This window comes from Atheta coriaria, unplaced genomic scaffold, assembly GCF_025399875.1.
Source record: "Atheta coriaria isolate IRGN ID8LTWV9N9 unplaced genomic scaffold, Caltech_Dcor_3.1 hic_scaffold_2_pilon, whole genome shotgun sequence".
NCBI classification, from domain to species: Eukaryota; Metazoa; Arthropoda; class Insecta; order Coleoptera; family Staphylinidae; genus Dalotia; species Dalotia coriaria.
Genome location: NW_027045444.1, coordinates 2230155 through 2257474, shown reverse-complemented (window position 1 = coordinate 2257474; position 27320 = coordinate 2230155). Strand labels below are relative to the sequence as shown.

Below are 27320 nucleotides of genomic sequence, written 5' to 3'. Positions count from 1 at the left end.
AACTTGTAAATAACGTGGAAAGTAATCATGTTTTTCGGATTATTCTTTCAGTGGTTTGTAGATAATTAAATTCTGTTTCTATTTTTATGTAAATTGTAGTTTTATATTGTTTATACATGCCTTTAAATTTGTTATAAACTTTTACTTTAGGTAAATATATTATTGGCATGTTTACAAGGGAATATCTTAATGTTCCACCTACTGATAAGAACAGTCTTTAATCAAGTTTTATAGCAAATTTAATTGGCTTTCATTTGATATACCGGATGTTTAAAAACGTTTATAAACAAATCAATTAAACTGAATTTATACTACAAAAAAGCAAATTAATTACAAATTTTAGTTTTTTGCTATTAAATCTACGAATAACTGATAAACAAACTAATGTATTGTATTAGTTGTTACACTATTTGATAGAGAATTAAATTAGCTTTCGTTTGATATATAATTTGTTTATATTTCTTATTGGTAAATAGCAATTATTTGATCCTAAACCTAAATTTCTTATTTTGATGTCTTAACAAATGTTCTTCTAACTTTAAACTGCAATAACTTTTTACTTGTACAAGATACAAAAACAGTATTTACACGATTCGGTAGATAATTTAATTAGCAATAAATTAATATACAGGATGTTTCAAAAATATTATTCAAAATGCTTCAAAATCAAATTTTAGCAAAATATTTCAAAAAATTTTCAAGCAAAATACTTTTCAATGTATTGTTAATGAAGTATTTTTGTTAATTATCTAGTAAAATTTTAAAAATGCATTTTTCGGAATGCGTACATCGTGCATGTGATATGCGACGCGCTTCGATCGCATTGCAGCGAGTGCGTTCATTGGCTCGCTCATTATCATAGAAATAATTTGACCTAATTAAAGAACGCCACAGTCGCAAGTGTGCGCGACTTTTACGCAAACCGAATGCATTCTGAATGACTTCATTATAATATTTATTATTTATTTTGTTCACGCAAGTCGCAAATTAGCGCCGCATTCTTGACAAAATACAAATCTAAGAATTAATGTCAATTAATCAAAGAAATTTACGTTTTTATGAGACACCCTGTATATGGTTTTGCAGAGAATTTAATTGGGTTTTAATTTATGTACGGATTTATCATGTAGCGTAAAATTTCTAGGAATTATAAACAAAAAAGTCAAGAAAAAACATGTTTGGAGACAGATTCGTTTCATGATTTTTTTTGTTAAAGTTTAACTGTTAATTAAATATAGTTAGGAATGTTCAATTAAATATTGTGATACATCCATAGATAGATAATTTAGTAGTCTATAAGATGTTGCTTCTATATTTTTATAAATAATAATATTTAAAAAGTTATTCCAATTTATATAAAAAAAATCTTTTTTTCACTAAAAAAATATTTTTTAACTTCAAAGCTAAATTAAACAAATTTGTCATTATGCCATAAATACTGTATATACATCATTTTAAAGATAATTTAATTAGCTTTACAATAGTTTTTATCCCATATCGCTACCCCAAGTACTTTTCATGTAATCCTCAAAAAAACTAAAAAATTCCATTTCGAGTTTTCCTTCACGTCAACAAAAAAAAAGCGTATGTACTACTGGAAACATGGAATCAATCAGCAAAGCATTTTAATGACGTGCGATTCTTTGCCTGGCATGTTTTTTTCGCGGCCAGTTCTCGATCGCAGGTGACGATGATGATGATGATGATGGCGATGCTGCGGCCGCATTACTCTAACCGCTTTTTTCTCTTCTCACAAGACGGATTCCGATCGCGTACGTTGGAGAATTTTTATCGGCGCACTTTTTTCGTCATTACTGCTTCTTTCTCTGCGCTGCGTTTTATTTATTTAGTCGCGCGTTCGATAACTCACGAGCGCGAGCGCAAAAGGAAATTTATCGCTTTATCGACGACTGGATACGGCGACTGTTAAGGGGACGAATTAAGAGACGATTAATCACAGCGAGATTTTTTTGCCACCTTTACACGACGAACGCGACAACAAGAGTTATAGGTATTTCTTTGTTTGGATATAAATTAGTGTGAAAATATGTTGTCGCACTAAACAAGCGATAACTGCCGATGTAATGGTGATATACGAGTGATTTCTTCACAGAGTGATAGTATAATAAATTATCTTTAAAATGATATATAACATATTATTGTAGATTCTTCGGAAGTACTTTTTATTTGAGGTTAAAATTGAAACTTTTAAGAAATATTTTTATAAAAAAAATTTTGTTATGCAGAATTAAATTGCATATAACTTTTGTTTAGATAATTCAATTTTTATTATCTTTTTACTGTTATATAGAGAATTAAAGTAGCTTTCTGCTGATGCATAACGTGTGTTAAATTATTTAGTGTAAATTAGTTTAAACTGCAATTAAAGTGCAAGTAACAATTTTTTTCATTAAAATCTTCAAAACCTGATTCTTTAACTTAAAATGTTGATAACTATTCTTGGTGATAACGCCCAGAACTAACTTTTACATCTACTGAAAGCCAGTTAAATTATCTTTAATTTGATATACAGAGTGTTCAAATTCCTCAAAAATTACGCACCGAAAATTAAATTTACAAATCCTACAAATATTAAAAAAATGTATAAAATCTATAAAAACTTGACGATTTCTCGGGAATTGCGCTAGTTCCAAGTTGTTTTCAGGTGGGTTTGAGGTAGGTAAAGGTTTGCGACCTACACACATACACACACATCGCAAACGCGCGCGCAGAAATATAAGAAACGAGTTTTTAAACAAACTCCAAGTTCAACTGCAAGTTCAACACACGCGCTTGACTGGCTGCATTCAACATTATTTTGTTTCATTTTTTAATGCTACCACAACGATCCGCGATATAATATATAATATGACGATTTCTATTCATTCGCCGAACATGGCACTCGAGAGGCACGAAAACAACGATTTCCAGCGCAATTAAAAGCGGATCGAACATTGCGCGTAAATCATCGCTTTTTACACGAGTTTTACGCGCATGTCGCTTGTAAACCGCGTGTAATTCGCGATCTGCGCTCGCGAGCATTTTTATTTCTTACTTAAACACACTCGAAGCTCACCAGATGTGAGCTGCTGTCGACTGAGTGCTTCTAAATGCCTCTAAAACGCAAATAAATGCGTTTAAATGTGTTTTTAAATTGTGTATCAATGGAGTAATGTCTTAATTATGGAAAATGAGAGATAATTAGGGTTAGAATTAAGATATAGATTAAAATTGGACATCATTTGGAAGGTGATTAAATTATCTATCAATTGGTGTAATGTAGTGTTATCAAACATTTTGAGAACTACCCTTATTTTAAGCTTAAAGTTGATAGTAACTAATTTTGTTGAAAAATGCAAAATTATGATTTTATGATTAATAACTTTGTAAATAATTATTGAATTTATATTCTGTAAAAAGTATTTGATAGCCAATTAAATTATCTACCAAACCATGTATAACACATGTAGTTTCGTTAAATATAACCTAAAAAATATTGCAGTTAAATATGAATGTCAAAACTTTTACTATAAAATTCACTATCACTGACGTTTTTATTGATAATTCCTAAAATAATTAATAAATCTAAATGAAACAATAACTATCATATAAACAATTAAATTACCTTTAAAATGATGTATAATAATATAAAATATTCTATGCGCAAATGACTTTAAACTGAACATAAATTTGAGTAAACTTTTTCCAGTTTTTTCTTTTACAAAAACTGATTTTGTTTATTAATTATCAAATAAAACAAGTTATAATAATCCGATCTATGATATTAATATATCATATTGAAGCCAATGAAATTATCTTTAATTTGATGTATAACACGTGTACTTTACTCTATCCTAACCTAAAAATTCCTGCATTTGAATTTGCACACAAAAAAATCATCCAATGGCCGTTAGAAATCGTATTTTCTGCATGCGCCATCATTTAAATTACGCGATTTTTTCCTGTAGCATTGAGCCATTGTGCACTCGACGCAGCACGCGCAGAAGAACAATAATTAGACGCGAATAAAGCCGAAAGAACTCGGCACACACACACACATTGATGAAAATATATTGAATATAATAACCCGGCGGGCAGAGCACAATATTTTACTCTGGCAATAAATAATTTATTGCTCGCTTGTGTAGCGCGTACGCGCCGTGTTCAATAATTTTAATAATAGCTCTCCGCATTAGAAGGCGCTGAGCAGAAGAAAGAAGAAAGAAGTCTCCGCTTCTTCCTCTTCTTCTTCTTTAGCTGCTAAGAGAGTTCGATGGAGCTTAGGTCAGCGCGCAATTCGCATTCTTCTCTTCTCTTTGCTGCTCGCCTTGTTGTTGTTCTGCGGGGCCGCGTTTGGTTTTTCGCATTTTTCCCGCCGGTGCATCGCCGTGGACGCGAAAAATCGATGAAATAGCGCGCAGATAAGGAAGAACTTTACTTAAGTTAGCTTAACCTCACTTTCAGATGCGAATAAATAAAAGGCGCGCCTAGCGTCAACATTTTGCCGGGATGGTGAATACTCAATACAAGATACTCGATTGAACGAAATCAATTCAAAAGCGTATAGAACACCTTCAGTAACTTGACTTAAGTTACATATACAGAGTGTTTAAGTAATGAGATATCACAGAAAACGTTTTAAAAATCAAATTTTACAATTATTTACTAAAATGTTAATAACAGTTGAACGAATACTGCTAATATAATTATCTTTTCAAATATGATTAGATAATTAAATTATCTTTCAAATGATGTATAACACGAGGGTATTATCAATTTGCAACATCTTGTTATTTAACCGTAAACTCAACTTACAAATTATTGAATTGAATTGATGGTGGTTATGCATTTACGTTTTATTTTTGCCATAACTTTGTTAAAAATATAGATAAGAGCTTCTGGTTTAAACTAAAACAGAGCCAGTTAAATTTTTATCAGCAAGCTTCAAATTATTTAAACTTTAATAAAATTTAATGCCGTTTATTTACGTTTAAATTTTTATTAACTTTGAAAATTATTTTTATCAAAAGTTTTAAATTTTATGTAACACCGTGTATCTTATAGTTGTAAAGTCAGTCATAAACAATTTGTATAGTGTGTTAAATAGGCTTTCGAATGATGTAAAATATGAATGTATTAACAATTAGTAACATCTTGTAATTTAACAGTAAAACCAACAAACAAATTATTGAATCTAATTGACGAGTGTTTTGCAATTATATTTTCTTTTTGTAATAACTCCGTGGCGAATTAAGATAATAGCTTGTAGTTTGAACAGAATTGAAGCTAATTGAATTATGTATAAACAAACTCGAAACAATTTATGTTGTACTGACATTTGATAACATTTATAAGCCATTACACTTTTGTTTTAATTTAATAAACGGAAAAATATGAAATTTTAAAAATTGCTTGAAACGCTTTGTATTTTAAAGATGAATATTTTGTTTTGAATTAATCGGATAGTGCATTAAACAAGCTTTCAAATGATGTATAATACGATTGTGTTATTTTGTGTGAAACTTGAGTTATTTAGCGGTAAAATTTAGAATCAAAAATAAAATCTGCAAAATTTAAAAAAATGTTTTTTTGTCATATTTGTACTTATAATTTAACAACAAATAATGTAATGACAGATATTATTACATCATTCGAAAGAAAATTAAATTATCTACAAATTGACGTATAACACGTTCTAAAATTCTTATCACAACCTTTGGTAATTCAGACTTTTCCTAGCAACTTTATCTAGCCATAATTTTACCAATTTTTCTATGTTCCTACAAATAAAAATCCGCAATTCTTTGTTTCTTTGCCCGTTGCATTACAGATAAATTGAATGGACGATTGTAGGAGCAGCAACAGCACAACTCCTTCCTAACCTACCGCAAACTCTTGCTGCGCTGGCAATCTCTTCGTGCCGGCGAAGCGGGTTCCACTCGCCGAGAAGAAGTGGAGAGACGCGAGACGCGAGAAAACCAAACAACTCAAAGTAAGTAGGCGTTCATCTGCGATGCCGGCATGCATCAGGTCATTGCATTTCTTGCAACTTTTCGACTTCGCGCGAAACGCGCACGGTGCACACGTCATGCAATCTTGCGACGAGGAAATTATTCTCAAACTCATTTTGATGCATTTCGATTCATCGTGTAATTGCGCGATTTTTTTGTGATTTTGTTTTGTTTTTTGGGTATATCTTTTAAACGAAAAGAGATATCTATATAAACGTTCCAGTATATTATAGCCAGATAAATTATCAACATGTATGGTAAATTTGCACTCATTTGAAGCATTAGAAATGTTAGTAATTAACGATTGAAAATGTTCTAATTATAAAATTATTTTTTTTATAAAAACGCGGATAAAATTGATTTTCCGTTATCAAAATACATCATGTTATATATCATTGTAAAGATAATTTTATATGCTATTTAATAGTTTTTAAACTATGTTGATAACTTGTCTAAGTCCAGTTTTATAAACAAATTTATAAATAAATGCATCAGCCAGCGAGCTACAAAATTTTCAATTTGATTTTGTTTAGTTTTTTATAAATAACTCTTAAACAAATTAAAATTTTTAAGTTTTGTTTGAAACATATTATAAACAATTAAATTCTCTATCATAATACAAAATTTAGTTGAAATTCAATCAAGAGAAATATGATTTTTTGTTAATTAAAATACTATTAATCATTTTTTTCACTAAAAAAATGAAGAGGTCAATTTAACTGCTAATTAATAATCTTTACTTAATCTTAACATTAACAAGTTATACATCATTTTAAAGCTTATTTAAGCAACTTTTCAAATGTTTTTAAATAAAGTCTCTATCTCACCTGTACAAATTTTTATTAACAAATTAGTAAAACGTTGCATTCCTCAAAAAAAACACTCACCAAATCATTTTCCGCCGAAATTATTTAATAATTAATAAACTACCGGGTATAATTCCACGAAACAACTCCCATTGGTAGCTGATGAGCGTACGACCATGAAGCAATTTTTCTTTCATGGCCTGCGCGCTTGAAAACGCATAAAAATGGCGTTAAAACAAAGTCGGCTGGCCGTACAGCACCGCCGGCATTGTATGCTAATGGAAAAGCGCGCAGCGCTAATGACGAGTTTCCCACATGCCGGGGTTGGCCGATCTGATGATAGGAATTGCTGACCAATTGCGAATTAAACGAGGCGAGCGGTGCGTGCGCACGGTCGCACGTCACCGAATCGTGAAATTATCCATCTTCGCATTTTTTTACCTTCATTCATAAACCGACAAACGCACACACATGAACCGTGTGGGTGGATATCGTTGAGCCGGTTATTTTTGAAGAGTCGCTGATTAGCGGATGGGTTAAGGATAGTTTTTAGCCACGCGAGCGAACGACAAATATCAACGTTCGTCATCGTGATTGCAAATTGCGAAGTAATTATGCGAATTAGCCGTGGCTGAGGAGCCGGCTTACGGACGGAGAGTGGGAGGCGCAATTAGTTCTCGGAACTAGTAACGTGGAACGAAACCCAGCGTTTTGAATGAATTGTTATTGTTGGTCGAATGTCGGTCGTTCGGTAGCCATTCACGAATTTCGCGATTCATAAATGTTGAAACAATACTTGGAATTTGAAGCGATTTTTGGACACTTTTGAGCGTGTTATGATAACTTGTTATACATCATTGTAAAGATAATTTTATTGACTATTAAACGCCGTTTGAATTTTTTATGTATATATAATACTCAAAAAGTTATAAGCAATTGAAAAAAAAAATAACAAAATTTTTTGATTTTGGCAAAGCTAAAATTCAACACCCTGTAAAGGGTAGACATTTTAGAGTTCCAATCAATTTTTAGAACGGATGTAATAGATATTTTAATTTACTATAATCCAGTTCAAACTAGAACACGATATCTTAATTTTTGTAAAAGTTATTGTCAAATTAGTGAGACAACTCAAAATAACTTATTGAGATAAAAGTAAAAAATGTTGTACTTTTATGTTTTACTTTAAAATTAGATAACCAGGTGTACAATTATGATAATACTATCATGTAATACATCATTTTATAGATAATTTAATTGTCAATCAGAATATCTTTTAATATTTCAATTATAGCTTTTAAATAAAAAGTTATTAACGTTTTGATAAAACTGTACAAAAATAAATGTTCAAACTAAGTGTCAATTTCAACACCCTGTAAATCATATTATTACTAAGATTACTTTATGTGTTTTACATGGAATTTATAGATAATCTAATTGGCTTTCATCCACTTTAAATTTTAATACGATATCTTAATTTTTAAATAAGTTATTAACAAAATAATGACGTAATGCAAAAAATCTAATAATTACTAAAACATACTTAAACTTTACAGTTAAAATACTATAGATTAAAGAATGATAACAGTATCATGTTATACATCATTTGAAAGCTTGTTTAATTGGCTAATCGACCGTGAAAACCGCCTCGCGCTATCTCTCTCCATCTTCGAATAATTAACGTTTTACTAAAAATAATTCCAAAACTAAAAAAAATCTATTCCAGATCAGTTCCAGTTCCTGTTTACATGACTTAAATCTATCTATATTCCACGTTAACCATATAAAACGCCGAGATGAATACATGCGCACTGATAGGTTTGAGCCGAGGAACGAATCTGCTCATGTGGTCGACTCATTCGCGAGGCTTTTTAAGCAGCTCGCGCCGAGCTTTTTCAACAAAGTGTGTTCACCTACAGCCGGCCAAGTCGATGCGCCAACGTCGCGGCGTGTGCGCGCGTGACTTAAGTCAGTTGAGTCGGCGCGAATGCGGCGCGGCCGAGTACGCGAGAGGCCATAACCTATCTCAACTCTGAAATTGTTGTAATACACAATATAAATGTATACATCTATATATTTATATACTATATATGTTTGCTGCGCGCATTCTTTATTAACTCTCGCGCGCGCGTCGAGATCGTGATCATGCGTTCGGCCTTCTCTCTCGCAGAAACGTAGAAATATGGAATATTAAAGACGTGCGCGCGAAAAATGCGCCGTAATTAATTTCGCGTGATGACCGTGAAGATGCGGAATTTCATGGTGGTTTATTGTGTGCGCGCGCGCAGCTTGGACGTCTAGTTAAACTCATTTCCTATTGCGATAATTTTATGCAATTATATCAATTTGTGTGTAATTTTATTGCCTGCGAGATGCTACTTATTTCTGTTTCCTACCTACACCAGGTTTTATAAGCAAAAAAGTGAAAAAATGAAATTTTTTACTCAAATCAAAATTTCGGGTACACCCTGTATGTTTTATGAAACACATCATACATTATTTTAAAGTGCGTTAAATTGTTAATACATTTAAGTTTATTTGAAAGTTATATCTGCTTCAGTTCAAAAGTTATTTGATGTTAAAGTGTAAAATTATTAATTTTTAAAGTTTTGTTAACAATTTACTCTTTTGTTCATAACTATTGTCCTGTTTATCAAAAATAATTGAAACCTAAACAAGTAAATAGCCAATTAAATTACCTACAATTTGATGTATAACAAGGTAATATAACATAAAGAGAATGTGTATAAAACTTTAATTGTTTAAAAGTGACTTAAATATTGCCCAATTTAAGTCATTTTGCAGTAGTTTACTAAATTGCTTGTAACTTTTGTTGTAATTAAGATAGAAACAAATTGTTTTCATCAAAGTATAACTAATTAAATTATGTACTACTATTTCTAAACACAATTTTTTATCACTATTAAAACTGTTTCTACCGAGCAAATAAAAATGAGTTATATTTTTTGCTCACGAAATTTTTTATCTCATACTTTTGTTAATAACTTTTTTGTTTATAAATATTTCTAAAACCTGTAAAAGCTATTCGATAGCCAATAAATTCCTCTATAAATTGATGTATCACATGTATTGTTATCACTTAGCGATGCGTCTCAAATGTGGAAAAAACTTTCAAACATAAAATGATAATAACCCATTGTATTCTTTTCGGCATTCCGGCGCATAAATGCATAAAAGCAGCGCGTTTCCTTGAAAAGTTCCTTGCTGCGGCGCGCCGGCGCACGCCCGATAAAAGTTTACTGACCCATTATTGTTGCTACGAGCACGACTATTTTTACAACGCACATGTGTGCCACATATCGATGCGCTGCCTATCCTCGCATTTTTCCTGTTTGCGCGCGCGCGTAAAAATCGGCCATCGAACGCTTTTTAAACAAACGCCGCGATTGTTGTGACGTCGCGCTGTGTAAAAATAAACGGAAAGAAGGCCGTGATAAGCGCAGGTCTCGGAAAGCGCAAGTGTTAAGTGTAACATGCGTGTGCGCACACGCGCGCGCCTGACTTAAGTCAGTTGACTCAGCCGCGAGATCACTAACCTACGACAAGCCATAAATCCATGCGCAGAATGCACGCAGGCTCGCTCTTGATATATTTATACATTTTATTATTTGTTCACAGGGTTTTTTTTTCTGCGCGGAGCCACGATTCATTAAACTACGAGATAAAAGTCAATAGAAGTCATACTTGACACAGCATTTTTCTATGGCATGATATGTCATTGTAAAGATTATTTAATTAGCTATCCAATGATATATAAAAATATTATAGTTTATTGTTTTAAACTAGATTTATTTATGTTTTTGTAAAAAAATGCAAAAAGTTTGAATTCTGACATTTTTTACATTTTTGTTAATAACTTTTGTTAAAAATGAGATAGAACGTTCAAATTTTCAAAATTATAACAACAATTAAATTATTGATCAATTTCCAGAAAACTACCCTATTTAATTAAGGGTAACTACCCTTAAAGTCAAAATACAAATAAGTACAAAATTCCAACTTTTTCAAAGTTTATTCCTCTGTAAACAAATAAATAATTAAATAATTGCTATTGTTATTACATAGTTGAATAGATAATTTAATTAGCTTTAAAATGATATATAATTGAATAAATTTGTTTTATTATATCAACAATTAATTTAGCAATAACTAAACTATTTCACTTTTAGTTGACTTTTACGCAAAACCTGCTTTTGTTCACTTATTTGTTCATAACCTTAACAAATAATAAAATATTTTATCTTTACTAGCAGCATAAGATAGCCATTAAAATAAGCTTTAAAACGATGTATAACATACTAGCGAGCTTTATCGGGAAGCCGCCTCAAATTGAACTCAAAGTACCAGTTTCGTTCTCGTCGTTTTTTTCGCCTCGAAACAATTTGTTTCAAGTTCCTTATTAGGCTTAAGCTGCAACCTGTGAAGGCTCGCTGATTGGCCGGTGGAGCGATGCGGAAAAAGTGCGCAATTATATCGAACGTTAGATGAGCATCGCTCTATGCCGAGGAGGCGAGGCTCTCACAGGTAGCGAAGAAGTGGCACGCGTGTGCTTTTGATTCGTCAGCGCGCAACAGACTCAACTCAACTGACTTAAGTCACATCAGCGCACAAACACAAAATCCGGCCGAGTTTAAAAGCCAGGTCTACTGGAGTAGAAAAAACTGTTCATTTGGTGATTGCGAATTTGACTCAGTCGTTAGCGCATGCGCAGACGCAAAAAAGTTAATGCACGCGCAAGTTTTCCTCATTCTTTGCTGCTGTTGCATTCAGCGATTCGACGGCTTCGACTCATAGGATGCGAGTGACTTAAGTCACTTCTTGGTTGAGGCTGGTGTGCCCACTCGTGTAAAGTTGACCTGCGTGGAACTCGCATGCTTTTTCTATTTTCTATTTTATTCTATGCGCTTCGAATGCAATTTCTCTTTTTGCGCCGCTTTTTTGTGGCGCGCATGCGCATTCTTGAGAAATTCACACTACGCTTAAGAACGCAATCAGAATTGGTGATAACCATAACGAATATGAAATTTATTCGATTCCAAATGCGAAGTTTTTACTAAATTTATGGTTTTCTCTCGAAATTTGCTTATATTACAAAAAGTAATAAACATTATGAAATTATTTAAACAATTTCTGTAAGATAATTAAATTGTCTATCGTTTGGTGTATAACACAATGTTATAATATTTTTGCAACTTACTTTAATTTATAGTTTTTTAAAGTGACTTAACTATTTTGAAATTTACCTCAGTAGGTAGTCTTTACTAAATTGTTAATAACTTTTGTTGTATTCAATATATCGGCACACGGTTTCCACTAGATAAAAGTCTATTAAATTATCTATCTTTTGAATAAAATATTTTTCTATATTATCAATTAAAACAACCCTTAAATTAAGGGTAAACTTTGTTTTCTAAATAATTCATAAAGCAATTTGTTTTTTGTAACAAAATTGTTAATAACTTTTTATATAATTGTCGTAAACATATTATTTAAACGTCATTGTATAGATAATAAAATTACCTTTAATATGATATATAACATTCTACATTTAATTGCTTATAAATTATACATTTTTACGTTGAAGTAGAAAAAAATTATCGCAAAACAAAAATAAACTTTTTATTTTAACGACGCATAACAACGAATCGCAACATTGTAATCAAACTATTTTTTCTTTATCACCTCACGAATTTTACTACCTATGTATTCATATATAATACATAGTAATTTAGTGCATTCCTCGGCCGTAAATTAAAAAAAATAACAAAAGTCAGCTCAAAAATATAAATTTAAAACGCAATTTTCCGCGTTTAAGTCAAAGATGCGCCTGAGTGTGAAAGACTTAAGTAGGACACGATGACTGAACACTTTTTGACTTAAGTGAGAGTCAATGCTAATGATGCGACGAATTACCAGAGAGAAACAATCATCGAATATTCATCAAGCACTTTAATTCATTAGGCTTCATTAAACACACGATTCAAGCAATTTTTCTGCTTGATTTTTTGCGTAAAACGTTTAAAAATGGAACAAATGAGTAAAAATATTTGCTCGCTTACATTGTTGTTTCTTTGGGTTAATATAATTCAAGGTTAACCTCAAAACATTTTAAAATTTCAGGCATTTTTGCATTTTTTGTTGAAAGTGAATACTATTTTCGCTACGGACATGCTTGAACTGTAATTCAAAGTATATTTTGTTGCTTCATGAACAGTCTTTTTAATTGTATATATTTTTATGATTTTTTGTTCTTAAAATGTTAAAAATTTAGGTTTTAAGGCAAAAAATGTAAAAAAAGGTCAAAAATTATACAAATTTTGATTTTAATTAGTGAATAATTACTATTATAACTAAAATATTCGATATACAATTACACCAATTGAAAGTACAGGAAATAAGCTTTCAAATGATATATAATTTGTTATATAATCTATTATTATAATCGAATTATCTTCATTTGTTTCAATAGTTCCTACAAATTCAAAAATTTTGTGGTTTGTTGAATTTTTTTATATTTTGTGTAATAACTTTTGTTATAATTGTGATAAATTGATAATTCTTTCATTAGTCAATATATAGTTAAATTATCTTTAAAATAATGTAAAACATGACTTAATTTATTCAAAATTTGTTTATGTAAATTGCATTTAAACTTGATGTAATAAAAAAATCAAAAAAGTTTTTCTCTGTTTATAATAGTTTTCAGTCGTTTTAAGCCGTTTTAGGTTACTTTAAGTCAACTTAAACAATATTTATATAAAAATAATAATAAATAATAATAAATAATACCGGATTTGTTTCAGTTTCCATCATTTTTACGCACTTTCCACACACTTTTTTCAAAATTAAAGTTTTTCACACGATTTAAATGCAAACTTGTCTGTAATCACCTGTCAATCCAATAATTTCAATCGCAAATCATCACTTATTGTTTATCGCTTGTTGTCGATGTGTTTTCAAGTCCTAGGCGCGCGCCATGTGCGCGTGGCTCGCGTGTATCGCGCATTCATTGAGAAATAAATTTCCGCGGCGTCGCACACTCGACGTCTTCGTTCGGCGCGCGTTTGTTTTCAACTCACGAAATATGCGTGCGATTTTTCGCTTGTTTCTTATGACGAACGCACATTTTTAGTGCAAAGTGCAATGTGCATGCACGCACGTTGATCGTCGGCAACTTATTGCGGCGGGAGCGCCGCGTCGGGCGGCGTAAGCGGCGTCGTCCTTGCATGAAACGCAAACACACTCATTCGCACACACACAGAAGGATGTGTGGCGTGCATGTGCGGAATAATGTAATGAGCAATGAGAGTGAGTACAGTAGTGATGTGTATTTGTGTTCGTGTCAGCGAGGAACCCTGAATCAAGACTTTTTGTTTCGTTTTTTTCTGCTCGCTTCGTTTTGCAGCTTTTTCATTGAGATTTGATGATGAGTGGGGAGAAAAATGTATAGTGTGCTTGTGAACGTGATGATGCATAATTTTTATAAGCGTATTGTTAATATTTGTTATTTATTATGTGAAAAAATTGATATTTAAACAAAAATACAAATTTTTTTGAAGCAAATTTATTTGTTGAAGTTTAAAAGCTTGTAACTCTCTGTATATTTGAGATATTATTATTATTCTTTCGCCATGTTATAGATAATTTAAATAGTTTTCAGAATATATATCATTTTAATTATTTATAATATTTTATCAAAGTTTAAATTAAAAATTTGTGTCAAAAATCATTTTTGATATCAAAATATGTTTTTTAATATTCAACACCCTGTAATTCTTATACTAACAACAATATATTTTCACTAATAACTTTAGTCGATAGCTTATTAAATGAGCTTTCCAAAAATGTATCACATGATATAATTATCACACTAGAAAGTACTTTAAATGACATTTTTCTTGAACATATTTTTCACAGTCGCGCTAATTAAACATCTGCTTCTCTTGGAGCTTTAGAAATAAAATTTTCCTTACCGATTTTCATCCCTTTGGGGCCGACGATTCATAATTGAAACAAATGGAAACAATGGCGAACAATGAAAAGAATTAAAAATAAAAACGCGCGTAAATAACAACACAAGAAGAACACGCCGCGAAACAAAAAACAAACAAGTGCAAAGTTTGAGCTTTTCTTTCATCGACGATGAAAATTTTCACCAGCGAGCTTTCAAAGAAGCTTTTTTACGCTCGAGACGCATTTCTTTCGCGCAACAAATTGAATATGAAAGCGAACGCGCAGAAGCACAGAAAAAGAAAAACTATAAAAAAGCTCTCGTGAGCTTGAGCGTGAGCTTTTCTGTGGAGGAAAAAGTTTCAACTGCGAGTGAAACAAATGCTTCGACGGTTGGGCACTTTGTGTCGACGCAAATTCAATTACGTAACCGAGAGCTTTCTCAATGAGCTTTTGAGTGCAAAAAAGCTTCGATTAGAAGAAATTTAAAATACCAGCTCACAATAAAAATAAGCCAAGTAAATTGGGGTGTAATTTGGTAATTCTTTGTTTTTCCGAGTAGAAAAAGCTCTCGAAAGCACGGTCTCCATTTCATTTTCGTGTCTGGTGGCAATTTCGTGTGAATTGCTGCGCGATACGCGGTAATTCCTACTTCTAGACGGCGATTTTCTATAATTTGAAAAATAATTGACCGAAAAGCACATTAAAGTTTTCACCGGCGACGGAAAGCTTGCGAAAGCTCGATGTGTAATGTATATGCACATAAATAAATAACCTACGTAATATTTAGTTATTGATTTTTTTTCAAAAGCGATAAATTTAACTTTTAATTTTTTCGAGCTTTTTATGAGCTTTCTTGAGTGTAAAAGCGCGTTTCTCGAGGGTACGTTGCGTTTTGCGCACGGCGCACGTGAATTATTACCGGAAACGGAAACGCAAGCGGCACGAGCTTCCAACTCTACCATTTTCTTTATTTTCCAGCGAGCTTTCAAGCTTTAAGCTCTCGAGCTTTCAAAAATAAAAAAAAATTAAAAATTGAAGAAAAAAAAGTTTATTTAATTTATTCATAAGGAATTAAATTAATTTTGCTTTGTGTCATTTTTAACCCTCGCTTATCACAGAGCTTTTAATGTTCAAATGTTAAATCAATATATAGAAAAAAATATGGAAGAAAAAACTACCCTCAAATTTAAAGGGTGGCAGCAAATAAAAATTCGCTTTGTAATGATACGCATTGTAAGCTTGGTTTTGTAGGCAGAGGGCACCCTAACTGATCGAGCTTTCAGCTTTCAGTTCATTATAACTAGTTTTATTAGTGTGTGTGTTTTTTTTTCGTGTGGAAAAAATTGTTGTAGTTTAGAGCATTGTAACTTTGAATGTTATAGACGGATTTTAATGTTTCAAACGGTTTTAGAAAGAAAATTTAATTGGTTATTAGGTCGATAAATTTTGTTTAAATTTGTTTAATAATAACAAAATTATTCAACAAAATATAAACTATTGCATTTAAAAATTATAATTTGTAAAAAAATTTGGTTTACTTTACAAGCCTGTAACTTCCTTGAAAATGAAGATATTTGAATAAATTTAGCAGCAAATTATAGATAATTTAATTTTGTATCAATAACCTTAATTTAGTTTAAATTCATTAATAAACTTTTACTTAATCAACAAAAAACTAAACTAATAATTAGTTTCAAAAACTTGTTCAGTCATTATCGCAACTTTAAAGCTTAATAACAACAAAAGTATTAAAGATATTTTAATAAACTATTCTCCATGTTATAGACAATTTATTTATTTATAAATTATCTTAAATTTGTTCACATCCATACGGTCAATTTTGTTTAAACAAATTTTTAGTAAAATATGTCTATTTTTTCATTTTTTTTCTTAAATTGTTAATAACTATTAAATTAATTTATACATTTAAACAATTTTATACCACCTTATAAACAATTAAATTACCTACACACCATAAAAATTTCAATCATTTTCCCACATTAGTTCCGCAGATATTTCACTGTTTGTAATCACACAAAGTTCAATGTTTCAATTAAGTGTTTAAGCAACGTTCGTGGTCGTTTGTGTTACTCTCAAAGGGTCAAGCACACCCGCGACTTTTTCGTCTTTTTCCACATCTTCCACTCCTACCAGCTCCTCTCATTCTTTTTGCCCTGGCGCTGGCGTTTTTTCGCACAACTCCGAAGAAGTTGCGTTGGCCGCGCGCGCGCGCTTTGTTCAACCGGTTTTTTATTATGCCGTCCACAAAGCTCAGCGGAAAAAAGTAACGAAAAGAATCATCGAACGAGAGAAAAAAACGCAACGTGCAGCGAGCGCACTAGTTGTTGCGAGTCGCGCGCGCAGTAGAAGAAAACCAGAAGAAGAAGAAGAAGAAGAAGAAGAAGAAGAAAAACGTGAGGAGGTGGCACGCACACATTGAGATTGAGTTTGAGCTCCTTCGGATGATGGAGGACCGCGGAGGCCGAAGAAGTGAGACGGTTACCGGAGATGCGAGCGGTGAGAGTAGTGAAGATGCTGGAAGGAACGTACGCCGAACGCAAGTTATTTTATATTGTGCGGGTCAGTCACACCGTGGCGGGATCGCGAGCGAGGAATCTTTTTCGTTTTTGTGTTCCTTTTTTTCTTGTGCTGCTTTTTTTTTTGCTCTGTGCGCTTGGCCTGTGCGAGTTCTCGCATGTGAGGCTTTCGTTTATTTTTTGCACGGGCGTATGCTTATTTTTACTCGCGTTTGTTACTGTTTCGCTTGCTGCTGCTTTCATGTCGTTTAACTTGCAAACTACTGCAGATATTCGCTTCAAATTTGTTCAGGTTTATAAAGAATTTAATTTTCTATCGTATTATGTTTAGTGTGTTAGGATGTTGTTAATACTAAATTAATTATTTGAGTTTTAGTGGAGTAAAACACTTTTTGAGGTTTTAAATTGATTTTTTGATGATCAAGTTTATAAGCCGATAACTTTTAAACAAATAGAGATATCATTATCAGCTTTTCATGTGTTGATAAAGAATTTAATTGACTATGATATTGGTAAATTTGATAAAAACATAATTTGTTTAAACAAAGTTATCAGTGTTTTTCCTTTGCAAAACAAATTTAAAATCATTTTTATAGTTTCAACTTTAATTCCTAATTAAACAAAAACTATTAAACATATTTAAACAAATTAAAAATAAAATTATAAACAATTTAACTTTCTATATACCCTATTAATTTCATAAAATTGTACTTAGTCATTTTCTCATTATTCTCAACTGAAATATTTAACACAAAAAAATTATTTTTTCTGTTTCTCACAAAAAAAACTATTAGAAAGTACAAATCACTAGTTGAAAATGTATTCAATGACGTGGCGCTTTGTTTGACATCTGAACAAATCGTCGCCACCCCTTTCTAACCTCCCTAACCGCCGTTTTATTGTGTCGCACTATTATTTTAGCATTAAACTTTTTTCGCTTCCATTTTTTTATAAAACGCAAAAAACGCCCGCTAAAAATTAATATTAATACTTTGCGCATACAGGGCACAATAGGGGGTTAACAATCAACCCCTTGACGCGATGATTCGTGTTTTCACACGCCGCATTTCTACCCCTTTTCGGGGCATTGTTTCAGAGAAGTAAAAAAATGATACGCGACGAAAAGTAGTTGAGGATATATGCAAATTAATTTTTTGGAGGTGTCCGGAAGTAATTCTAGTAAAGGGGTTGAAGAAGAAGATGATGTGTATAAGTATAGTGCACAGGTAAATGTAGATTTAGATCTTATTCGTTATTTAAGCAAAAAACTCGTGAGAAAGTTTTGAAGAAAATGTGAATTTTTAGTTGAAACTTAGACGTTGAATAACTTCTTAACTATTTAAAATATTTAGATGATTTTTTTCAATTGTGTGGAGAATATTGTTATTTAAATAATTTGTAATTTTTTGTTAAATTAGTTGAGAAATAATTGAATAAATCACGGTTTTACTGTGTTGTGAATAATTTTTTTGTGTATTTTTGCAATTTGACTTTTACTTTTTTTCTTTAAACTTAAATGTCATATAACTATAAAACCAACAATGATATTTACGTCAATTAAAAAGTGTTTGATAAGAAATTTAATTAGCTATCCGCTCTCCTTGTTTTATTAAGATTGATTTAATTGGCATTGAGTTATTCAGATTTTTGTTAACTAATGCATTTTTCTTTTTTTTGCTTTTTGTTTTATTTTTCTTGTTAAAGATTGATTCACGATAATTTGGAAAATATTAAATATTTTGGCATAATTCTTTTACAGAATAATAAATAATTTAATTAGCTTTCATCCTGTAAAACTTCAATCAATTTCATAAAATTTTTTATCAAATATTTCAAATTTGAAACAAAAAATGCATTTTCTGCTTTTTTCTCTCTTTTTTCGGTTTTCGAATAGTTTTCTCGATTGAGGCCGAGTGTCATTCACATTTCGGCGCACATTCGTCCTTTTTCCGCGCAGTTTTCTGCGCTCGGGAATGCGTGCGCCTGCAAAAAGCTATTTTTAAACCGCGGGCGCTCGTTTATAAAAAGCCTCCTACTTCTTCGCAGCGCTCTCCGCGCGCATCTCATCGCATGCGTGCGTCCGCGAGTCTCTTCGCCTTCGTTTTGCTATAGTTAAAAGAGAGGGTTCATAGACATCCCAAGGAGCGAACGAACTCTATGCATAAACGCATCGGCGGCAATAAAATGCACAAAAAGTCGTGTGGGCTTTTTTCGAACTCTGCTCGCGCGTGCATCGCCAACTTCGCACCGCTCTACAGGCCAAACTAGATGAGATATTTTCAATCTGTTGCCACTATTTCATACGCAAATTTATCTATTTTTATTTGGGTAAAATTCATTTAAATGCAATAATTAACTTTTGCGTAATATTAAAATTAGTAAAAAGTTATTTTTATTTTTGAAATTTTTTAGTTGGTAATTTAACCTCAATTAACAGCTAAACCTAAAGAGCTATTTTGAAATACGAAACAAAAATTAATAGATAATTTAATCTATTATCACATTCTATTTAAATCATTATAATCTATTGAACAAGTCACTTATTAATTAATTGTAACGGAACTTCAAAGCTCAATAACTTTCTTAATTTCATACCTAGCAATTAACTCTTTTCAAATATGGATAGATAATTTAATGTAGTTTATAAAACCTCCAACTATAATTAATAATAACTAAACATTTGTTGTTAATTTGCAAAAATATTAAACAAACCATATTTTTTACATAAAAACTACTTTTAATTTTGATTGCGAATAATTAAAAAACTAATTAATGAATTTTAAATTTTTTGTTGTGAATCGATTAAAAATATATCACTTATTATTGTCCGAAATTTTTTGTAAAATCCGCCAAGCCATTTTGTTTCAAACGGTCAAAAACTAAAAAAAAATCATTTTCAGGGTTTGAATCAAAGATAAAAGAATAAGGGTGTCGCACCCCTGCAATTTAGCACAAAAGGCGTGGCATTTTTTCGCTCACAATTGAATTGCCATCAATACAATTATCGATTCGAGAAATACAAAACACGTGTGTGTCGAAAAAGTTCCATTTTGTTTCAACCCCTTTTTACAACTCGAATAAAAAAGAAATCCAATAGCAGAAAGTAACTTCCATCGTTTTATAGCTTCCACGAATGTAAATGTAAATAAAATATGCTAGAGTTTCGTGTAAATAAAATATTCGATAAATGTTCAAACCGCACGCACACTTTTTATCAACCCCCTCGAGAGCGCGCACAAAGAAAGCTTTTGTTTCAACCGATTCAAATCCACCTGGTTGGAGGGTATATATTTACATGTATACATTATGTAATCTTGACGCAGCGGTAAAAATTGAGTATTTTTATTGCCTCGGCGGCGGAGTTTATCGCCGCGCCACCCCCAAACCTACTTTTGCGCCCCCCCACACGCGAAACGGAATAACTCTTCGTCATGTGTAGGAAAATATAACGCGAATGTTATCCGTGTTTTTCAGTTGCATGGTGGTGTGGTGGAGGCGGCGGCGGGCGAGGAACACGCATGTTATTTCTATTTTCCGCGGAGAGTGACTTTTAAAATGCGAAGCGCGCCCCCGCGTGCCTGGCACCAAGCGCCAATCGTAGAAACTGTGTGGCGGAAAATGAGTTGTGGAATAAGCCTGTCGGGGGCGGCGAGGTGGTGAGCTTTCATATAGTAGTAATTTTTTAGAAAGAAATTTAGAAATTTAAAATGTGGATATGTTTTGTAGAGTTAGGCAAGTTAATTGCTTAATAAATCCGTTATCAGAAGAGATAACAAGAAAATATAAAAAGTGTTTGATAGAGAATTTCATTTAGTTTATGTATGCGAAATTTGAATTATGTATCTTTAACGGTTTTTGTTTAAATTACAAATAAGTAAGTCTTAATTCTTTTAAGTCTAAAAATAAATTATGTTGCAATGCGGTTTATTCAATGCCTTATAACTTCGTTATCAGAAGCGATAACTCCAATGTGTTGACTGTAATTAATAGAGAATTTTATATAGTTTATATGTTCTTAATTTAATTAGTGTAGTATATACGGTTTTTCCTTAAAATTAAAATTAGTGACTAGTAACAATTTTTTGTGAAAATTTGTTATAAAATGTTTAACTGTAAATAAATAATTATTGCTTAATGATTTTTATAATCTGTAAAGGTATTTTAATAACACGTTTCATTAATTATTATTCTACAAAATTTTGTTTGAATATTTTAATTACTTTTAAAGTTATCATCAAATTAGTGAAGCAGTAATTTTTTAATATGAAAAATAAAAAATAAATATTTTAAGTACTAACTTTAACACCTTGTATCTTCATAAATATCACACCTACGATTAAAATTCTTTTACTAATCCGTTCATAATTTATTCTTTAATAACTGTGGTAAATTTCATCATAATTCCTTAATTACTTTTTGAAATAATCCAAAAAAACTAAACATCCATTATTTCCCGACTTGAAAAACACAGTTTTAAAGCTTTTTAAAAGCTCTAAAAAGTTACTTGCTGAAATATTTCACACTTAATCCTTGAAAATATCCCAATCATTAGATTCCACATCATATTTCTTAGTTTGTTTCATGATAACATAAGACTCACCTTATTTTTCTTCTTACTCGTCGTTTGTTATCAATTAATCAATTAATCAATAAACATCGAGTGTAAATAGTGTAAAAGTGTGTAAATATTGTAAAACATGCGTATTCGGTAGACCATTTTCCAATACCCCAAAGGTTTAGGTCATTTCGTAGCGATCAACTTATATAATTAATCGCATTATCATAATCATCAGATTTATCAAAAGACACACACAAAGAGATAAAAAACGACAGACACGCACAACAACTACACGGACTAGATACGAATTTGATTAAATTTTGATTTGCATGCAAATTTTGTGAATTTAATGAAAATTCATTATTTTTTAAAATTTTTTTGATTGAATCTACGTCTGATTTTTTTCGTTTTTTTTTGGAAGTATACTCTACACGGTCGAACAGAAGCCAACTCACTCGTTGGAGAGTCGTCCAGCACTCCTCGAGCGTCCTCTCGGAGATCGCCGACGAGTTGCGCTGCAGCTGGTTGAAATCCGCGAGCTTTTCATTGCGAAAAGCACGAAAACGAAAGCACAAAGAGAGAAGCTTATGTTAGTCACATACAGGGTTAATATATTAGTATTTTGAAAAAATCTAAACTCAAAAAGTTAAAAAAAAACCGAGCTTTCAAAAAAGCTCAAAAAGCTCTCAAAAAAAGCTCAAAAATAAAAAATTAAAAATAAATCTCAGAAAATATAAAATTTAAAAAAAATTATAATGAGCTTTTTAAATAAAAGCTCAAAAGCTCTAAAAGCTCTAAAAACTCCCCAAGAAAAAAATATTTTTAGATGTTGCGCGTCCTGAGTCTCCTCATAGAATAACACGACGCCGCGACGCTGAAAGCTCAAAAGCTCGGCGTCGCGACGTCGCTCCCCCACCGTTCATCCCTTCCCTTGACTCCTCCGACGCACGTGTACGTTCATCCCCTCTTAACACCGCGCTGTATTCTTAGACCTCAGATGGAGCCACCTGTCTCATCGCGCTCCCAAACAAAACGTTAAACAAAAGACAAAAAAAATCCCGCCCACACGTTGATGATAATTACAGGTTACAGACAAACTCACAACACGCAAATTTTTGCATCTGCCACCAAAACATAACGAAAAAAAAACAAAATAAAAGAACATATGGAATATATAAGAGTAAAAGATAATTAATTATAATTAAAGAATTTTAGACTTACTTGTAATTCATTGACGATTTTTTCCGTCATCATCTTCTCGGGTGAATTCTGTCCGCTAGATGGCAGCTGTTGTTGCATGTGTTGTGCTAATTGTTGCTGCGCATGAACAGCAGCCAAAGTCGCCTGCTGTTGTTGATGTGGATTCGGACTACCCAGTTGCGGTGTGTTCGCATTCGCTTGTTGTTGCTGTTGTTGCGCTTGCTGTTGTTGTGTAATGGGTTGCATACCATTGTTGGGTGTATTGGGTTGACTACTCTGCGCGTGTGCTTGCTGTTGATTCAAATGTTGCTGTTGTAGAGCCAACACATGATTATTCCCACCTTGTTGTTGTTGTTGTGGGGTGTTTTGTTGTCCAGCAGGTGAATGTGCCATTGGCACCGGTGAATTCTGCTGTGATGTGTTGCTCAGATTCTGCGCCATTCGTTGCGGTGGATTATTCACTACACCAACTGGATTCGCAGGTTGTCGCACTTGTTGTTGCTGCTGTTGGGTTTGCTGGGGTTGCTGTTGTTGCCAGAAGTCGTTCTCCATCTTGAAGACGGGCCGATTGGCCTGTTGTACGTCGGCCATCTGCGGGATTTGAATGGAGAGCGGGGGCGCGCGCAGATCCAGCGCGGCGTTTTCTTGCGACTGACGGTCGAAGAAGGCCTGCTGCTGCTGTGGTTGCGGCGGCGGCTGCTGCTCGCCGCCGGTCGCGGCGAGGAAGTGCTGGCCGGCGACGGCGGCGCTCGACGCGGCCGTCAGCGAATTCTTGAACGAATTCTGCAGCCACTTGGCGACTAGGTTCTCATGCTCGACTTTCAGGTTGTTTAAGATCGTCTGGTCCTCCGTGGTTAACGTCGTGGCGGCTGCGAGGGGGCGGCGTGTGGGGGGTGTGCGCCGGCGCGGCGCGAGAGCGTAAATACCACGAGGTGGACGAGGTGCACTTTCACACTTTGATTATCTCAGTGAGAGCAAAGTGTTTCAAGGTTACTTCCGTTCGTCAATCTACAAACAACAGAAATTATCAGAAAACAGAAAAAAATTGAAATTTTTGCAAAAAATTAATTTACATGACTTGGAAATATATTGAGATTATTTGCAAAATGAGATAATACTTTAAAATTAGTATTAAAAATATTTTTAGAATAATTTTGGGAAAATTTAATTTTTTTGGAGAAAATTTTGCTAAATTTAATTTTTTGGAGAAAATTTTCGCTAAAATTTAAAAATAAATTTTCTAAAGACACAATAATATCTAAAATTATTACCTACATAAAATTTATCTCAAAATATCAAAAAATTAATTTTCCAAAAAATTTTAAAATATTTTGCAAAACTTAGAAATTTAGCAAAAATTATTTCCCAAAATATTTTAACACTTCCTAAAACAACACAAAATTTATTCTAAACTTAAAAGTTTTCACTAAGTTTTCCTAAAATTTCTCAAACATAAAATTATTCAAATTAATTTCTCAAAATTACCAAAAACAAAATTTTTGCAAAAAATTTATTTTACAAAAAAAATTATTTTCCAACCGTCGGAAGATGTATCCTCAACACTTTAACCCTTTCATCCCCTAAACAAGAACTTAAACTTTTCTCTAAAAATTTCTCAAAATTCTTACTCACGATTTAATAATATTTCTGTTGATATCTAGCGATATCATATAATCAACTGTATTGCACTGTTATGTATCGGCAAAAATTGCACTTGTTTTAATAATAATAATGCCCTTTTCACTGTTTGCCAAAAATTCACACTGCCACAAAATATCCCAAGTCCCTTAACGCGAAATCTCCGCGTTTTCCGATTTTCCGTTAATCCGTATTTAAATAATATTGCACTATTAGTTGTCGCTTTTCACTGCCGCGTCCGCGAAATATTCTCCAAGTGTTTGCGCGCGTGTTCCGTATTAGCAACCCTTAATCGTCAGAGTGTAGTCAGAGTAAGAGAGCGGCGTGTGCTCGAGTGTGCGGCGGGCGCGCGTCTGTGCGATAAGAAAGTCGGCGTAGAACTAAGAAAAGCGTCGCGGCGTCTCGGAAAAGACGACCAGCGTCTGAAAACGACGCCTTCGCACTAAGAAAGCGGCGGCGTCGGCGGCGCGGCGGGTGCGCGCGACTAGGCGCGACATATATGAGGCGGGCGCGCGTGAGGGAGACGCGGCGTCGCGGCGTCGCCCGCCGTCCGCCGAAGCGCTAGACCTTAGCAGCTGCGGCGAGCAGAGCGGGCGCATCTTGGCGGCGCTGGCGCATGCTCGCTCCCCCTATTCGGCTGCCTTTTTCCGCGACGCCCTCGCCACCGTCGGGAAGCAAGAGGGAGAAAGAATCGCTCCTTACGTTTCGCCGCCGCCGCTGAACTCCCACCACTTTTCCCTCACCCTTAGCACTCACACCACCAGAGTTTCTCAATATTCTCAAAAATCCTTCTAATATTCCCGGAAAAAAATACACCACGCACTCTTACTACCCCCGTAGTTGAATCTAGACTACTTTACACTCTCTTCCGTATTTGTAATTCTTTCCAATCAACCCCCTTCCATGTACAGAACCTCCCTTAACAGCACTTGTATTGTGTTTTTTTTCCGCGGGCCGGGTGTTCAACACGTGGAAGGGGGATGATTTTGTTTTAGGGTTGTGAAAAAAAAGAGGGTGGAGTGCAGGCGGACTTCTGAGATGCGGGCCGCCAACGCGGAAGCACGACGAACAGAAAAATTCACCCCTCCAGCATTTTTTTCCGGTTGTGTGCAGCCCCTACCACTTTAAGAATTTTTTCTTGCCAATCAACCCTCTTTACCCAGTAACCTACCACGTATCAAACGCCTACAATATATTTTCTTATCAAAACCACCCTTAAATTATTTTTAGATAAAATTTTGTAAAAATTTTAAAATATTTAAAAACCACTCTTATAGTTGTTTGTTGTTATAATGTTTAAGTTTTGAGTGTTGGAACTTGGAATATTTCGTGTTCTATCCTTGAATAATTTTCAACCCTTGGCTGAGTGTTCAACTTCACCCCTTTTGGTGTGAGCTTCGCGTAGATGTTACTAGAGGGCGCTGCGTGTCTGCTACCCCAAGGAAAATACAGCCGCTCGGAGCTTTCAGAGCTTTCGTGAGCTTTCATCCCCTAATACGATCATTTCAACCCTTATACACACAGTTTCTGTATTATAATAACGTACTGTTTTCGATTTTTTTTAGAAAAATGCAAATTCTGTCAAAATTCATAAACAAATATTTTTGAAAATTTGGTACAGTATTCTAGAATAAATTATTCATTGAATGGTGAAAACCGCATATTGGTGGAATAATTTGTTAATTAGTTATGATGTAACAAAGTTGATTAACAAAAATTTGAAAAATAAATGCAATATTTTTGGCAAATGCAATAATTCCTACAAATTCAATCTAAACTATTTAAAAATTTGTAAATTTAGTCTAGATTAGACATTCCACAAACTGGTTTCAGTATCTAATCAATATCTTATCAGGTTTTTAAGTTATATGCCTCTAAAATTGGAAATGCAGTTTGTAAAAATTATTTTATATCCGATTTTCAATACTTTGCAAAAACTTAAATAACGCATAATATTGTTGATAAAAATTATTCAAATTTAAGTGATATAAACTAGAATAAATTGTTTACTAAATAAATTTTATTTCACACTCTTATCACTATTAGTTTAAAAGTTACAGTTCTTCAAACATTTAGTTTAAATTTTTGCAAGAAACTAAGATTACTCTTTGTAATTTATAGTATAAAGCAAACTTAAACCTTTTTCATGTTTTTTGTTTAAACAATTTTATCTAGAATGTTAGTTTCTCACTGCAGCGATGTTTTATTATGTTTTATGATTTATTTAATTAATTAATCGTTATCTTACGTCACCCTCAGTTTTACTCCGCATTATCATTGCAATCCGATCTTATAAAACTGGAAATAGTGTTTTTCAAGTGTTTGTGGAAAAGTTTTTGACGTTTTTATGATTTAATTAGTGTGACATGCATAAAAATTCCAACCCTGGCGAAATTAATGTGTGATACGTGCGATAAGTAATTATCATTTTGTTTGAGCAGCCATTTTTTGCGTCGTTTTTTGGGAGGTTTGGTGTTTTATCACACTGGATTATCAAAAAATAGATAAAATGGTGACTGTTTTATTTTTGGGCTGATGGGTGATCCCATTATGTCTACAGTTATGTGGACATGAAATAGTGAAAAATTGATTTTTG

The 27320-nt window shown here is 32.9% G+C and overlaps 1 protein-coding gene across 11 annotated transcripts in view; it reads right to left on the bottom strand.

Annotated features, from left to right (window-relative positions):
- Positions 1–27320, bottom strand: part of LOC135803497 (zinc finger protein 135-like) — a 77982-nt gene that overhangs the window by 30911 nt on the left and 19751 nt on the right. For 8 of the 11 annotated variants that reach the window (XM_065317143.1, XM_065317148.1, XM_065317149.1 and 5 more), the window contains 2 exons: positions 23108–24094; positions 22318–22425 (listed from right to left, as the gene is read on the bottom strand). In XM_065317143.1, coding sequence (XP_065173215.1) covers positions 22318–22425; positions 23108–23677 — 678 coding nt within the window. In that variant the 5' untranslated portion in view covers positions 23678–24094. Of the gene's footprint in view, positions 1–22317; positions 22426–23107; positions 24095–24718; positions 25069–27320 lie in introns of those variants that run through there. The other 3 variants (XM_065317147.1, XM_065317151.1, XM_065317153.1) reach the window with 3 other exon arrangements.